Below are 16,714 nucleotides of genomic sequence, written 5' to 3' on the forward strand. Positions count from 1 at the left end.
ATATAGGATCTAAAGTAAAGAGCAACAGACAGACCCAACATGATCAATAGAATTATATTTCCTTTATTGATCTCTAGCCACAGAACATCCATCAAAGCTACTGAAGTAGTCACAGTTTCCAGAGATAGGTTGGAAGCAAGATCTACCACTCACTCAACATTGACACAACTTTTCTGTAAAACTATACACTACACTAATCTGAAAGATATTTCAAGGATCTCGCTGACAGATGTAACACGCACATGGAAAAAATCACAGTCGTTCATCAATCCTTCTCTTATAAACATAAACAAAACTCCAATATTTTCAATTGCTGTACCTTGGTTTCTTCTAATTGTCTCTGGAGAGTTTTTGGATTCACGGCAACTGCCTCAGAAAGATGTTTATTAACCGCTTCTTCAGAGGCCTGGAGTCCTGCCAGAAGTCCAGAGGAGGCATCCTCATAGTTCTGGTACTTATCGACCAGGTCTTTGAGATTGTTTCCAAGGATACTGCACTAAAAAGAGAAGAAGAGAAAATGGTGTTCAAGAGTAAAAAGATGGGGTGAGAGGAATTCTAATTGATATCACTAAATAAATTTATCTTGATAGTTTCCCAATACATTTGGTTATAGTTATCAAAATGCTTTATGCATCTGTATTATAAAATATTTCAGTTTTGACGCTAAACAGACCTTTCAATCTTCCAGAATAAAATCCAAACAGGGAAATCACATAGACACACACACACACACATACCTCATTATGAGATACCATCACACCCAACTGGAGATTATTTTCAGTGTTAAAATGGGTCAGTGATAACTAGGCTGAGAGCCTCAGCATCACAAAGGGTGTGAAAAACCCGGGTGTATTGCATTTCTCTTTTGCCTTTCTGCCACCACAGAACTCAAGGCAGCAGATAGGAGGAATCTGCCATCAGACACTGAGCAGACCTAGACCTTCTTAGATGGTGCAAGTTTGGTATGTCAAATGCTTTCCAATAATTTAAAATTAAGGTTGCCAAACATAATCCAGAGATCCCATCTGCCTGTGTAAGAGGGGCAAGCAAGAGCATTTCTCATCACATTCCTTCACTTGCCTTTCATGATCTTCTTCTGCCACTTGCTGTGGAATAAAATGGAACACAATAAAGTGTTCAGACAGGCAGAATCACTGGGATATAATCTGACTAGGGTTGCTAGCAGTGTGCTATTCAGCTGGGTGGTGGGAGGAAAATGGGGTGGCAATCAGCATTCCTAGTGTGATGATGCCATTTTCAGTGCAACCCGGAAGTGACATAATCACATCAGCTGATGCTCTAACATACACTCCAAACTCTATGATTAAACCATAAGAGTCTGGGGTAAATGCTAGAGAGCCACCATGCTGGGGACACTGGTTCCCCCCCCCCCCCATATGTTCTCACCATACCCTGCCTGGCAGCCTAAATCTGACAATCTTCAATTTGGAAGGAAGGACAGAATAACAGCTGTCATAAATTGCAGATTTTTAAAATTACGTTAAATTTATATGCACTGAGAAATTTCACATGGGAGAAGATAGTAGCATGTATCCTACCACTACAACTCCACTGAACAAAGTCTAAAGCCTTCCTCCAGCCTAGGCATCCTTCTTCCAACTTAAGTAGCTCTTCCTCCAACGAAAGAGAGACTTAAATTGGAGGAAGGTCCCTTAGGCTAGAGGAAGGTAGGAAACATGCATGCCACTCTCTGCGGTACTAGGGCTAAAAATATTTTGGGCTTTAAAGGCTAACCCACCACTTTGAATTATGCCCAGAAACAAAGTGAGAATCATCTGAGTTTTTTGCAGAAACACTTATAGGTCCCAATAGCCTCAATGTTCCGAATAAGAAGGCTGGTGGATTCACTGAGCTGCTGAATCCTCTTTAATAGAGCATTGCAGTAGGCCACTTTAGAGATTACCAGGACATGTACATTGGTCTGCTTACTCTTTCAGGGATGGTAGCAGCCTAAGTAGCTTTGAATGGAACTCAAAATAAGCACCACATACTTTCAGGCAGAAGCAGCTTTTATATGCATGCAGACATTTGTCTGCAGTAGTGGACATACTGCTTAAGCCTGAGAAGACGTTCAAGTGTGAATGAGAATATACACACATGTGGTTAGCTATAAGCTATGATAACTACAGAGCTCATAAAGCCCAGCACATCCAGGCCATGAAAGGGATGGGGGGGGGTCACCCATAGTCAGCCAAGCATGTTACCCCACTTGACATAGCAGTGCTTTATCTCCAAGAGAGAAGATGAGGCTTAGGAATAAGTCTTAAAAGTGACACCAAGGTTTTAAAGGGACCACTTTGCTTTCACTTGCCATTTTATTGATTTTTTTCCTGTGGAAGGAGAGTACCAATACCTCCGTTACCTCAATAACTTGTCAAGCATGTAGATAACTTCGCTATAAAAATATTGCACAGACAATTTCCAATGAAACAAAACAGTCTCAATGCCACAGTAGGTACACCTTTTACATTTTTCCTCTTCTGATGTTAATTTATTGCACTTGGTATTTGGCTCCATCTAGTGGCAAATATTTAAAAGCTGCACTGGTCATAGGTTGGTGATGGCTTAAAAAAGATTTGTAGACAAATTCATATTTAAAATTGTGCATTTAATGAGCAAAATTCAAGTCTCTTTTAGACTGAACTTGTAAGACCAGTAATGGGTACAATGTACTTTTTGAACTTTATTTCCAGCATTATTGATATAACTAGCAGTAAAGCTCATTGTAAAAGCAATACAACAAGCTCTAGAAGCCCACCCCCCACCTCCACCACGCTAACAGCTGTTTACTTGGCAGGGGTTTTTTTCTGTTCTGGGAAGTGTTGCCTCAGCAAACTTGGCTTGGAGGCTAAAGACAGTGGGTTTTGTCCCCTGAGGGAATCAATCGTCATCTGGCGAGGAGAACAAAGACAGTAGCTGTGTTCACTGGAGCAAAGCAACCGTCTTCTGAGGGACGTTTTGACGAGCACCACCTCTGTGGGTGGGACTCAGGCAACGCAGGGGCCAACATTGTCTAGTGATCCCAGGCCCCAGGGGCCAACATCATCTAGTGATCCCAGGCCCCAGGGAGGCCACACTTGCAGCAACCAGGGCCAAGGCCTTTTCAGTGCCGGCTCCTACCTGGTAGAATGAGCTCCCGAAGGAGATCAGGGCCCTGTGGGACCTTTTACAGTTCCATAGGGCCTGCAAGATGGAGCTCTTCCGCCAGGCTTTTAATTAGGAGCCGCCACTACCACCAACAACAACTATTCTGAGGCAACAATGGGATAACAGGATGGCCCAGTATAAAGATCTTGCAACAGTACTGAGATGAGTCAACGCCGTTGATGCGGGCTTTTGGGTATATTTACAGGTCGGCAAAACAACTGTGTGCTGAAATACCCACAAGAGTAAATGTACAAAAAGAGACTTCACTTTATTAGTTTGCCAAGTCAATTTACAGACCGAGCAATGGTCACAACTGTAATGTCCCCTATTGGGCTTTGATATAGCTTCTATTTGATTTCGCCTCTGTTTTAGAGGATCAGCTCTAATTAGAAAATCCCTAAAATTCTTAGTTCTTCTAAAACCAATATATGGCTTTTTCTGGCAACCTGGTATATTATATAATACATGCCAGTGTTTCAGGACAATCCTTTTGATTTCCAAAGCTTTAGGCGTAAAATCAAATGCTGTAAAGATGTTCTGTCGTGGATGTTTTTTCTTCTCCTGTAGAAATTCTTTCCTATTGATTTGTTGTGCCCTAGCCGATTCTCTTGGGATAGCCTCTGTCCAAAAATTGTTGAGACATGTTCCTACTTTCCCTAATAAAAGTTGAATCTTCAGACGAATTCCGTTTAATTCTAAGAAATTGTGAAAAGGGAAGATTACATTTAAGAAAAGGAACATGAAATGAATCAAAATGTAAATAGCTATTTTGGAGCCTATTGCCCAGTACCTTGACTCATTTTTACAACCATTGGCTACATCAGGAAGGGCGTATTTAAAGGACACAAAAGATCTTATAAATAAAATAGAAGGCATACAGATTATGGATTCTACTGTACTAGTTTCAATGGATGTTACATCATTGTATACCAATATCCCTTTGGAAGAAGCACGCATGTTAATTAAAGATCGGTTAGAGTTAAGACAGCTAGATGTACCACCTACTCATTTCTTAATGGACCTTCTGGATATCCTGTTTGAACATATATTTTTTTCTGTAATGATATTTACTATCTACAAAAAAATGAAGTTTCTATGGGATCAGCCGTAGCACCTTCTGTAGCAAATATATTCATGCAGGATTTTGAAAATACTTTCATTCTAGATGCTCATGTTAATCCTTTTTATATTCATTGTGTGAAATATTTCCACTTTATAGATGATTGTTTATTGTTTTACAATGATGCAACCTCCTTACACCAATTCATCCCTCTATTGCATTTTCCTTTATGGTTGATACTAATTCTATTAATTATCTAGACACTACTATTTACAGAACAGTACATAATAAGATAGCAATAAAAACTTTTCATAAAGCGACTGATAAAAATAGCTATTTGTATTTAATATGATTTTTGTGCAATGTTGGGATTTATTTAACTATATTGTTAAAAGGTATTATTGTATTTTGTATTTCTATAGCTCTTTGTTCCTGAGGAAGGACCAGAAGTCTGAAACACTGTATGCTACCTAGGAAAAGTATTGGATATCTACTTTGGACTTGATGCATTCTGTAGATTTCTATATTTCCTATGATGGATTTTATGTACAGATTTATTGCTGATTACATATGTGTTTCACTTTGCTGAAGTCTCTTTTTGTACATTTACTCTTGCGGGTATTTCAGCATACAGTTGTTTTGCTGTTACTTGCCATTTTGTATTGTGTGCTGCATTGTTTTATTATATATTTACAGGTCACCATCTTGATTTGACTAAATTGATAACATCTTTGAGCACTTTATTATTGTTAATAATGGTTGTTTTTATGTGTGATTTTATTGTTTTATTGGCACATGCTGCCCTTATTTGTAAGCCGCCCTGGATGGGGACAGCTTCTGAGTGACACATCATGGAGCCAAGTGATTTAGAGGTGTATGAAATGTTCAGAAAGTGCCACCTCACTACTCAATTATATATAAGGAGAGATGACTAGCTGTGTTTTTCTTTAGGTTTGTTCTTGGTACTGCAAGAGGCCTCTTTAGTATCAATTCTACAGACAAACATTGCTCACTACTGATTTCTGTATTTCCCAAATACTCAGCTAGTGGAAAAGTTCTGTGAAACTCCAAATCTTGCACAGTTAATTTTGAACACTGAGTGGATGATCATCTGAATGGATATGTCAACAAATGAAGTACCTAACATGGTACAGTATAACCTGGAGAGGAATATCCACTGCTGAATTTGCTAGCCAAGCCTTTAAATATTAGTTGCTCATAAGCAGTCAGCTTCCTTTGCACAACTGTAGTTCCATCCTTCCAGTTGTATGTGTGATCTAGGGTTGCTTTAAGGAGAAGAAATTGTTTGCTGGCCTTCAGTTGTGTATATCTCACACTTCCTCTCTCTCCCTTCATTGCTTATACCTTATCTAGTTAAAAGATAGTGTCCACTGCCATACATAATACTGAAGCAGCAGCAGCTCCACTCCTGGAGCAAGGCCTTTTCGTTTCAAGACCTTTTGACACAGAGTTTTGTAGGCTGAAGCGAACAGGGATACACTTGCACACAGTCCTCAAACACATCAATGCAAATGTGAATAAAGCCTCTGTGCAATGTTAATGATTTCAGCAGCATGGTGAAATGTGTAGATGTCTGAAAGATTCGTGAGATTTACAGCCTCCTAGACCATTACAATTTGCAAGATGACTTATGACCCTTTCAGTATGTCAGGGTATGAATTATTGGCTTTGGGCAAAACCGCTGAAGCAAAGCAGTAGCCAGATTCCATCAACACATGATGGGACCTCAGCTCACATCAACATAACTCAAATACTGGCTGAGCTTTTGTGAGCTGATGTCTGGGTACACAGTGAAGCAACTGGGTGGACAGCTGTTCTGGCACACTAAAAGGAGTTGTTAGAACGGTCACAGAGTTCAAATGATGTCATGAAGTCATCATTCCAGAACAGAATTCTGGCAAACCAGCAAAGGCAAAGAAGCAACCCACACACAGTATTTTTCCAGTGCTTTAAAGTGTCCAAGATCTGCCTTGGAACGAACAGTCATTTCTAGATCTTAAGCTGCCTCTGGATCAATCCAGGTAGGCAGCCAATATTGGTCTGAAGCAACAGAACAGAATTAGAGTCAATGTATGAGTTTTGTGTATGCAGATGTGCAAGATTATCTTTCTTAATTGTAAAGAGTAATAAATGGAGACTCTGTTGTTACACTCCATTGGTTTCCTCTTGAGTATGGGGTTAACTAATAGCATCTATCACCTATTTTGACATATTTATTACTACTCCAATTCTCCCCCAATTAAATCCAAACAAATGGTGACCTGGTGACCATATATACTTAGTTTGTTATTGCTGTTTGGCCTTTGCATATGTCAAAACACCTTCATTAAGTTGTATGCTAATTTGCTGTTCACTTATGTAGAGGCAACTGTCTCTGTATATGAACTGTTAACTTCCATTTCAATGTATCTGAGGAAGTGTGCGTTCACATGAAAGCTTGCTGCTGTTGCTGCTGGGGGGAGAGAAGCCTGCTGGACGGGCAGCTCCCACCACTTTAACTTGTTTCTGTTGCTTCAGGATCAAATTACACAATACTTTGACGATCTTTTATAACCTCTCCTGATGTGTTTTTAATGTTAAAAAGCAGCTACAGGCCTGAGGACAAGATTTGGGTTGAGGCTGCAATGGTAGGGGAGGAGGAGGAGGAGAGTCATTTTTCCCCCTCCTGCTGTGTAACCAATATTTTATTAATTTATTCACATTATTTATAGTCCTGTCTCACTGAGACTCAAGGCAGGACACACAGCATAAATCAATATGATCAACAAAATGGGATGTTCAACAATACATTAGGATTTGGACTGCAGACATCTAAAACAAAGCATAAGTATGAACATGACACATTAAACAATGCAGAAATTACCAAGGAGGGTCATACTTACAGCCAAAGACGGTATATACTTTCTCTCTCTCACTCCCTATCCCTTTACCAAAGCATCTGAACCACATCTTTGCAGTACAGCCCTATTACCTGAATAATTCAGTTATGTATTATTTGTTAGGAAATGGGAGCCTACCTGACCTCATCAGGCAGGCCTTTCCATAAGGTGGGGACATCAACAGAGAATGCACATGTATAGGCCATTGTTGATTTTGCCTGCTTGTGGGGCAGCACCTGCAGAAGCCCTACTCAGGTGAGCAAAGCTGTTGTGGCAGAGTGTAATGATTTCAAGTTATATGTGTGTGTTTCTTTAAATGGTTGTAAGTGTCAGAAGACCACAATAGGCCAGACTGGCTAAGGAACTGAGGGAGCAAACGAGAATAAGATTTGAGTTCTCAAACAGGTGTAGGAAAACTAATGGGGGAAGAGGGGATAGCCCCTGAAGAGTTCAGGAACAGATTTCAACAGCTGGGAGCACATCAGGGCTCTTGGAGGGAGGGGTTTTATTTTGCGCACGACTGCTGTAGTATCTGGACTAAACAGATCATATTTCAGCCTGGGGGTGGGAGGCAGATAGTTACAGACATTTGGTCGAGCCAAAGGTACAGCCCAGGCACGATCTATTACATTAATACTCCTGAAGCAGAATTCTGGATAGAGACCTGGCACCCGGATGGGGGATGGAGACTTTGGAGGGTATCTGAATGGGAACCCGATGATAATCACGCACATCAGAAGGCAAGGGCCTTCAGGATCTCCTGGGGAGGAGCCCGGCGCTGTGAGCAGACGTGTCTCAGGACGCTCCCGAGCCGTCCGCGTCTTCTTTGTTGTATGGGGGTTGCCCGTGCGAGTGGGGACCCTCGGCTCGGTCTCCTGGAGGGAGGGGAGCAGCAGGGGGCTCTTTCAGCCACCCCCGATGACAGCAAATAACAGGGGTGTTGCTGGTATGCCTCGAAGCAAGAGCAAGGAAACGAAGAAAACATGGCTGCCATGTTTTCACTAACAGCGACCAGCCGTTGTTTTTAATCAACAATTGTTAAGCAACGCATCCCAGCAAGAGAGGATATTCTAAGTGAGTTCAAATGGAAAATATTTTCTGTGTATTTCATGCATCGTAAAAATCAATACAGAGTTCAGAAAAAACCCTTTAATTACCCCTAAAGTGTATAAGAAAGCGGCTATGAAGGGACTGGGGAAAAATCGTATGGTCTGAAGAAAAGGGGGTAAGAACTGAGAAAAATAAACCGCCTTAAAATAAATTGCCTTTAAAAATTGCCTTAAAAAATACCTATATCTATTGTTAGTTGAAAGTAAGACTGTTGGAAGACCCCGTTATTTTGAACATTATACTTGAATACGGGTGAATAAAATGTAAAAGAGGAACGAGTTAAAAATAACAAAAAAATGGTGTCCAATGAGGAAGAGAGAGAATGGGAAATGAATATATTAGTGGAAGATTTAACCTATGAACAATTTAAGAGATTTTTGTCGACTATGATCGAAGCAGTTGAATCAGCCTGTAAGTCCCTATTTAAAGAACCTAGGAGGGAAGTTGCAGATATTGGAGAGAATAGAGAATTTAGTCTACAGTTGCAAGCTACACCTGAATTACAAGATGATGGCCAGGAGAGGGAGCTACTGGACAAGAAACCAGCGATCATGCAGACTCTAACTCAGGAATCAGATGTGTATAGAAATCATCTGCGGAATGACCAAATAAGACTGAAGAGGAAAAAAGAAGCAAAAAAGGTCATTCCTTAATTATTTTTGTACAAAAGAGAAAGAGAAAGGAGGTGACTAAAAACAAGGAGTTAAGAGATGGAGGAAAGAACTTAAGAATCCCCAAAAGACTGACAAATATGGCATGGAAAAAGAAAAGGTCAAGTTTGAAATTAAGCGTCCAAGAATACAAAAATTTTAGGCATCGAAAAGAAATTGAGAAAAAAGAAGAGGTAATAGAAAGATGGGGGAAAAGATTGAAACTATGTTATGATTTTTATGTAATATATTTTTCTAACCTTGATAAATGATGGCTTTTGAAAAAGAAATGGACATTGTGCAGAACCTATACATAGACTTTGTTTGTAATGAAATGTTAGGAGAAGATGCTGCAGAAACTATACATAGACTGTGATTGTAATGAAATGTTACGAGAAGATGCTGGAGTCTGTGTTAATTTGTTATAAGTTATGGTTTGGGAGTATTGTCATAAATGAAACAAAACAAGTAAAAGAGGCAGTGGCAGTTTTTCATAAAGTAACAGAAGACCATGTTAATTGGTGGGAAATCAACCTACCTAGTTGGTTACAATGGTTAAACGGGATCTAGCATTGGTTAATAATAGGGATAATAGTTTTTTTAGGAGTAGTAATTACTTTGGTAGGATGTTATTGCTGTGTACAATGCTGGCTGTTACTAATGCAATGTTTTCAAGGTATAATCCCAAAGCCTACAAGGAAAGAAGAGCAAATACAGTTAATGCTAATGGATTTGGAAAGTGCTTTAGCTCAGGTAAAAATAAAAGAGTAGGGATTGAGGGAAGTGAAATAGTTAAAATAAGCTGAAAGCAACAGGAAATGTGTGAACAATGGCTGAATTATACTGTTAAGGAATGAGAATTTGAGTTATGGACTATGTTTATTGCTACACCAAATGGACTGTGCACACACACTGATATTTGAGTTATGGATTATGTTTGTTGCAACACACAATGGACTGTGCACACACACACATAGGCTCAGAAAGCTGTACAAGTCACCTGTTGTGATACTACACATAGAAGGTGCCTGCATAAGCCTTAACACATAAATGAGGTTCCAGCTACAAGCCTGGTGAGGAAGCACACATCTCCATTATTGTCAGCAAAACAACAACTTGAGAAGAAGCAGCCCCCATTGCTGAATTGTTGGTAGTCACGCACTCCACACGTCACATCTCTGCTTTGTTTCTACATTGGCATTTCCTGCCAGCTGGACCTTTGATGACCAGAGGGATGGCCGAGCTTCATTTGCACTTCAAGGAAGCATCCTGACACCAAGTTTTCACACTTGAACAGATGCCATCCTTTGAGTTAGGTCTTAGGTTACAATATTGTCCAACCCTCTAGGTAGCCACCCCTCACTACACGCAACCAATAGGATTGTTTTTGGGACGGACTAACAGGTAGGTGGGTCCACAGTTTGGAACAGTTACCTCCCAACTAATGTACCACCTATAAAAGGTAAGGTAAAGGTAAAGGTTCCCTTGCTCGAAAGCCAGTCGAGTCCGACTCTAGGGTTGTGGTGCTAAGGACCATTAAACTGGCCCTTCCTAGCTAGCATTCCCCGCAACAACCCCTGTCTGCTTTATACTCACCTTTTGTCCAGCTTGCTATACCCAAACCCTTGCCTCTACTTTGATCTCTTGATCTGCAGTCAAGAGACCCACACATGCTGGCTGGTTCTAGTCGTGTGTTAACTTCCCTAGATTTCTATTTCTCCCCATCCATTCTTCATTGGAACGAACAAGCTTCAGGACAGATAAGTATCACCCCTCATCACCCCCACCTGCTAATGAAAACGTGCTTATTTTAATACTGTATTTCTAAGGAGCTGGATTGAATGTGTGAGCGCATCAGTATTGTTTGTATGTGATTTATATTCTTAAGTAAAAGACAGTTATTTTAACAACACCAGCCTCGACTCCTTCTCTGGTAACCCTTGGTGGGAACAGGACCTTGGTATACTTGGCAAGCACCCAGTTTAAATTTGCCAATTGCTGCAGATAAAGCAATTTGGCTAAAAATAAGTTTGCCTGAGGAATAAGGCAAAGTAGCAAAAACCTAGAGATAAGATGGGAAGGGGGGTGTAGAAGAATCTGGACTGCAAGAAATAGCCTTGACATACATAGATACTAACAAATACACATGCTTACTGACTTTGTATGAGACAGCCATTGCCTTGATTTGAATCCAGTAACTGATGGAGTGACTGCAGAACAGAAGGAATATGCAACCAATGCCTAGTAAAGGTAAAGGTTCCCTTGCTCGAAAGCCAGTCAAATCCGACTCTAGGGTTGCAGTGCTCATCTCCGTTTCAAAGCCGAAGAGCCAGCGCTGTCCGAAGACGTTTCCGTGGTCATGTGGCCGGCATGACTAAACACCGAGGCGCACGGAACGCTGTTACCTTCCCACTGAAGTGGTACCTATTTATCTACTTGCAATTTCTTGCTTTCAAACTGCTAGGTTGGCAGGAGCTGGAACCAGAGACGGGAGCTCACTCCGTCATGCGGCACACTCGGGTCTCGAACTGCTGAACTACCGACCTTCCACAGCCTGCAGTTCAGCGTCTTAACCACTTGAGCCACCACAGCTCCAACCAATGCCTAGCTCCTAATAATAATCAAGCTGTGGTGTTTGGCACCAACTGGAGTCTCTGAGTTGACTTTGAGGGGAGACCTATATAGAGTTAATTACACTAATCTAGTCTCAGTGTTACTATGGTGTGGATCCAGGAGGTGAATGCAAATGTTTAGGCAGTCAATGGATTTATAAGGGAGTACTTCTGCTTAAAATGGCATTGTTAGACACTAGGCTACACTAGTTCATTGGTAAGGGCTAGAGAAACGTTTGTGTGCTTCTTTACTGAAAATTTTATTCTTTGCATTTCCCCAAATGGCCTCAAGGCAGCTCACAGCAGGAAATCTTACCAAAACCATAAAAGAAATGGGGGGGGGGGGGGGTGTGCAAGTCCAGTCCTGATACCCAGCTCAGTTGTACATCTGAACTGGCCTGAGACTGACAAAAATATATGATGCAAACAGATGCAGCCAGGAAATTATGCTAAACAGGATCGTCTGGCACATTCTTGTTGCTTCCATATATGAAAAGCATATACCGCTTTCAATTTCATATAGTGACTTGGTGAGTCAAGAAAACTTTTTTCATATATACATTTTTACAGGCTTGCATGCTCAATTACCTTGGAATAGAGAGATTTAAAGTGACCTGTTGCACCATCCAATTTATTCTGTACTTCTGTGTAAGTTGATGAACTGTCAATACCTTCCTTGTCATATCGGAAGCCTTCTCTTTTGTTACATAACTTAGCAGCATCTAGCACTCTCTGCCCAGAAATGGTGATGTATCTCAAGTCCCCTTTGTGAGAGATGACATCTTCTGAAAAACTCTTCTGCCTTCTCAGTTTGGCAGTAATGCCACCAAAGTCAGATGCACCTGCCTCCAAATTTTCAAGCTCTTGTTCTGCCTGCTGAAGCCAACTTTCAAACTCATTGTAGTCTGCATCAAACTTCTCAAGCTCCTCATGCAGAGAACGTGTTAACTTCAGTTTGTGCTCTGATTCAGCTAAAGCTGTGTCATACTGCATCTTCAGTTCCTTCATATTTCTTTGTATCTTCTCTTTCTCCTCTGGAAAAAGATGATGACCTTGCTTCTCAAGCAGGGCTTGGGCCGACTGGGTGGCTATTATGACAGCTTGCTGTTGTGAAATAATTTTCTCATGCTGAGCCTGGGGTGGGGGAAAGAATCAAAGTGACTATCGTTGTTACCTCTAGAACATGACAAATTTATGATTTAATCATATGAAGCCAGCATATTACTTAATGATAATTCAGAATCCATGAATGATTCAAAATACAACAAATGTAATCCATGGACCACAGATGTATCAACTAGCTCCAAGCCTTCAAAGCAAATCTACTTCATGTAGAATTCCACATTGCTTCCAACATATATATGATACTGTCTTCATTTGACTTCAATTTTTGAGATAGCTCTGTGCATACAATGGGTATACCATACATGAATGGAGCTTCCCGAAATGACATAGCCCAAAATGACATACCTACCTTCATATTCACAAGACCTCTGTGTGTTCCTGTGCACATGCTCCCAGATGAGGAGCTGTTTGTGTTTGTTTGTTTTTAATTTTTACTGGGTCCCTGTTTACCCGAGCTTTGACAATCTTCAGCTCAAAGTCAGTGGATCAAAAGAACCTCCTAATTCTATTCTGGACATATGTTGGTGACGTTATGAATATACTTTTCAGGCATTCCTACATTCCGCACCAGAGGCTGTATGGAAACTGAGGGCCTACGGCCTCTCAAGGGAAGGGCTTGGGTTGCACTCAGCCTCATTTTGCACAGAGGAGAGTCAACACAGTGCGGTGGCTATTGTTGGACTTGGCTCAAGGAGGCACAAGCTCACTGGGTGACTTTCAGCCCAGGACTCCCTCAGCCTAACCTACCTCACAGGGTTGCTGTTGTGAGGACAAGCTGGAGGAGGAGAGAACGATGTTGTAAGCTATTTGGACCCCAACTAGGAAGAAAGGTGGCATATAAATAAACATATAAATATTGTTGTGACAAGGAATGCAGCAACTCTGCCCCCTTGCCACACTGCATACCTCAAAGTATACAAGGTGGATGTAGCAGGGACTAGGAGGGCCATACCTGCCTCATGTTATTTCCAAAAAAAACAGAATCTGCAGGAGAAAAGTGATAAACATTCAAAACAACTGGTGCACGTGTGTAGTACCTTGATTTTCTGATACTGTTTGTTGAGGTTATCTTCCTTGGGTTCTACTTGTCCATCCACTTGGGATGCATTCTGTTGCTGGACTTCAAACAAATTACCATTTAGTTCATCATCTTCTCCAGCCAAACCCTCCACATCCCCTTCTTGGAAATGGTTGCCATTCTGCTTGATTACTGGCTGGCATTTCTTTTCCCCATGTTCAGCATCCTTGTCTACATTTGACAACCAGTCCAGAAGGTTTTCTATTGTACTTCTGCTCTCTTCCAGCTGCTCTCTGGCTGCAACCTGCACAATTAAAATCCCAGGATGAATATCTGAATGTTATCAAATGTTTGCTTGTTTATTTGCAAGGGCTTTGGATGGGGTATGAATGGCAGGAATCTTTATGGGGCGAGGGAGGTATTTTGGGGATTTATTGTATTTGGTTTTACACCTGTAATGTTTAGATTATTACTTGTAAGACACCTTGCACCAAGAGGAAAGGTGAGGCACAAATTAGTTAAGAAATAAATAAATATTCAGAAGTTAATGATCCAAAGTACATTTTCACACACATTTGGGTTAGATGTTAGAGGAAACTTTCCATCACTTCAAGATCTACAGTTCTACAAAAGGTTCTCTAGATTAATGGTCTTCAGCCCTTCCAGACCTGGGATCCACCTTTAACCATCCAACAGCAGCATGGAGGGGGACACTGATTTGCAAGCATGGGACAGGACCTCATATGACAGGAAGAGGTGGAGCCTCCATTATAAGCTACTGGTGGAAAGCACTGAAAGAACAACTGACTGGGGTGGGGGTCAGAGTGGGTTTGGAAGGGAGAATAGGGAGAAGGCAAGGAAGAGCTTCTGAAGGAAGAGTGGGTCTCTGAACCTACCTATTCTAATCCTCTTTACTGCTAAGCAGCCTCTCTGCACTATCCTGTTGCTCCTCTCAGTCTGCATGCAAGTAAAGGCCTTAAATGTGGATCCCTTTTTCTCTATACAAGGTCACAAGTAGCAGTTCCTTCCAAAAAGCAGCCCCCCCAACATAGCAGCTCTTTAGCAGCTTGTGACCTAGTAGGTGGGGCTCTGTCATCCATCTGAGGGGCCTGAACTATGTATTGAAGACCACTGTTCAATAGCATTAATGAAAGCTGACAGACACGCTTGTTTTAAGAATGCTATGGGATGAATGAGGACATGAAATGGTATAGTATATCCCAGTCTTGTCAGATCTTGGAAGCTAAGCAGGATCGGTACCTGGATGGAAGACCACTAAGACTTTGCAGAGATGGAACACTTTGCAGAGGAAGGCAACGGCGAACCACCTCTGCTTAATCACTTGCCTTGAAAACTCTATGGTGTTACCCTAAATCAGCTGTGACTTGATCGCACTTCACACACACACACACACACACACACTTCACACACTTACACGGGATGAATTTTAAAAAGTGCCCTTCTATTCAAGGAGGGATCTTGTGTTCATGGAAGTAGTTTTCCACTAACAAAAGAGTTAATCAGTTCACAGAAGAAGCCATTCCTCCACAAGCAGAAGAGATCCAATCCAATACATTTTGAATGGATACAATTTTTTTTGGGGGGGGGGGGAATTATACCTAAAATCTAGCAGCAACATGATTCTTATTTGAAAGCAAAACTGTATGGATGACATTCCACATGGGAAGCTCTGTATACACAACAGCATGACACGGTCCTCTCCCATTCCCAATGGTAAGAAAGAAGCCTGATAAAGAACACTTGTGTTCAGGCCACTTGAACTTTGTAATGAGGCTTTCATTGGGCCCTTATTTGTTTTTAACTGTCTTTCTAATAAATACATGTATTTTTGTATATTATAAGATTACACACCAGGTTTTTAATATTGGCCCTTTATCAGACTTCTTTCTTACCCTTGTGGTTCTTGATTCCAGTTTTTGGGTAAAGTTTGTTTTCTCCTTCCTGTGTCTTACTCTCCCATTTCCAACCTGGGATATTTCAGAATTTTGGTTCCTTTGAGACTTTTTTGGTACAGGGCTATGACTATTTAAGTACATGTAATGAGGGATACACCACATATGAACTGTTCCTGCATGTATTATTAACCCTACTCATCCTTAACATTAATACACAAGGCCTAACTACTAAGTGAACATATTTCACTGCCTCATGGATCACTGCCTTGACATGGCGAGGGGGCTTGCGTGGTTCGATGAGGCTGTGGGCTATGCTGTGGAGGGCCATCCAGGATGGACAGGCCACAGCAGAGAACTCAGACCAAGTGTGATTCACTGGAGAAGGAAATGGCAACCCACTCCAGTATCTTTGCCAAGAAAACCCCATGGACAGTAACAAAAGGCTACAAGATATGACGCCAGAAGATGAGCCCCTCAGGTCGGAAAGTGTCCAATATGCTACTGGGGAAGAACAGAGGGCAAGTACAAGTAACCCCAGAAAGAGTGAAGCGGTTGGGCCAAAGCCGAAAGGGTGCTCAGCTGTGGATGTGTCTGATGGTGAAAGGAAAGTCCAATGCTGCAAAGAACAATACTGCATAGGAAACTGGAATGTAAGATCTATGAATCAAAGTAAGTTTGACATGGTCAAAAATGAGATGGCAAGACTGAACATCGACTTCTTGGGAATCAGTGAACTAAAGTGGACAGGAATGGGCGAATATAACTCAGAAGACCATTATATCTACTACTGTGGCCAAGAATCCCGTAGAAAAAATGGTGTGGCCTTTATAGTCAACAAGAGAGTGCAAAAGGAAGTAATGGGATACAGTCTCAAAAATAGAATGATCTCGGTCCAAATCCAAGGCAAATCATTCAGCATCACAGTAATTCAAGTCTATGCCCCAACCACTGATGCAGAAGAGGCTGAAATAGACCAGTTCTATGAAGACCTACAACACCTCCTAGAACTAATACCAAAAGAAGATGTCCTCCTCATCATAGGGGACTGGAATGCTAAAGTAGGAAGTCAAAAGGTAACCGGAATAACAGACAAGTTTGGCCTTGGAGAACAAAATGAAGCAGGGCAAAGGCTAACAGAGTTTTGTCAAGAGAACA

General features: G+C 41.3%; 1 protein-coding gene across 1 annotated transcript in view; it reads right to left on the bottom strand.

Moving 5' to 3' along the window:
* The window catches only part of DST (dystonin), a 484,671-nt gene that overhangs the window by 210,410 nt on the left and 257,547 nt on the right, over positions 1 to 16,714 (bottom strand). Inside the window, exons 38-40 of the mRNA XM_015408298.1 lie at positions 13,663 to 13,947; positions 12,089 to 12,634; positions 320 to 496 (exon numbers count right to left, since the gene is read on the bottom strand). Coding sequence (XP_015263784.1) covers positions 320 to 496; positions 12,089 to 12,634; positions 13,663 to 13,947 — 1,008 coding nt within the window. The remainder of the gene's footprint in view (positions 1 to 319; positions 497 to 12,088; positions 12,635 to 13,662; positions 13,948 to 16,714) is intronic.

Source organism: Gekko japonicus, unplaced genomic scaffold (genome assembly GCF_001447785.1).
Source record: "Gekko japonicus isolate JY-2015 unplaced genomic scaffold, Gekko_japonicus_V1.1 scaffold383, whole genome shotgun sequence".
Classification (NCBI taxonomy): Eukaryota; Metazoa; Chordata; class Lepidosauria; order Squamata; family Gekkonidae; genus Gekko; species Gekko japonicus.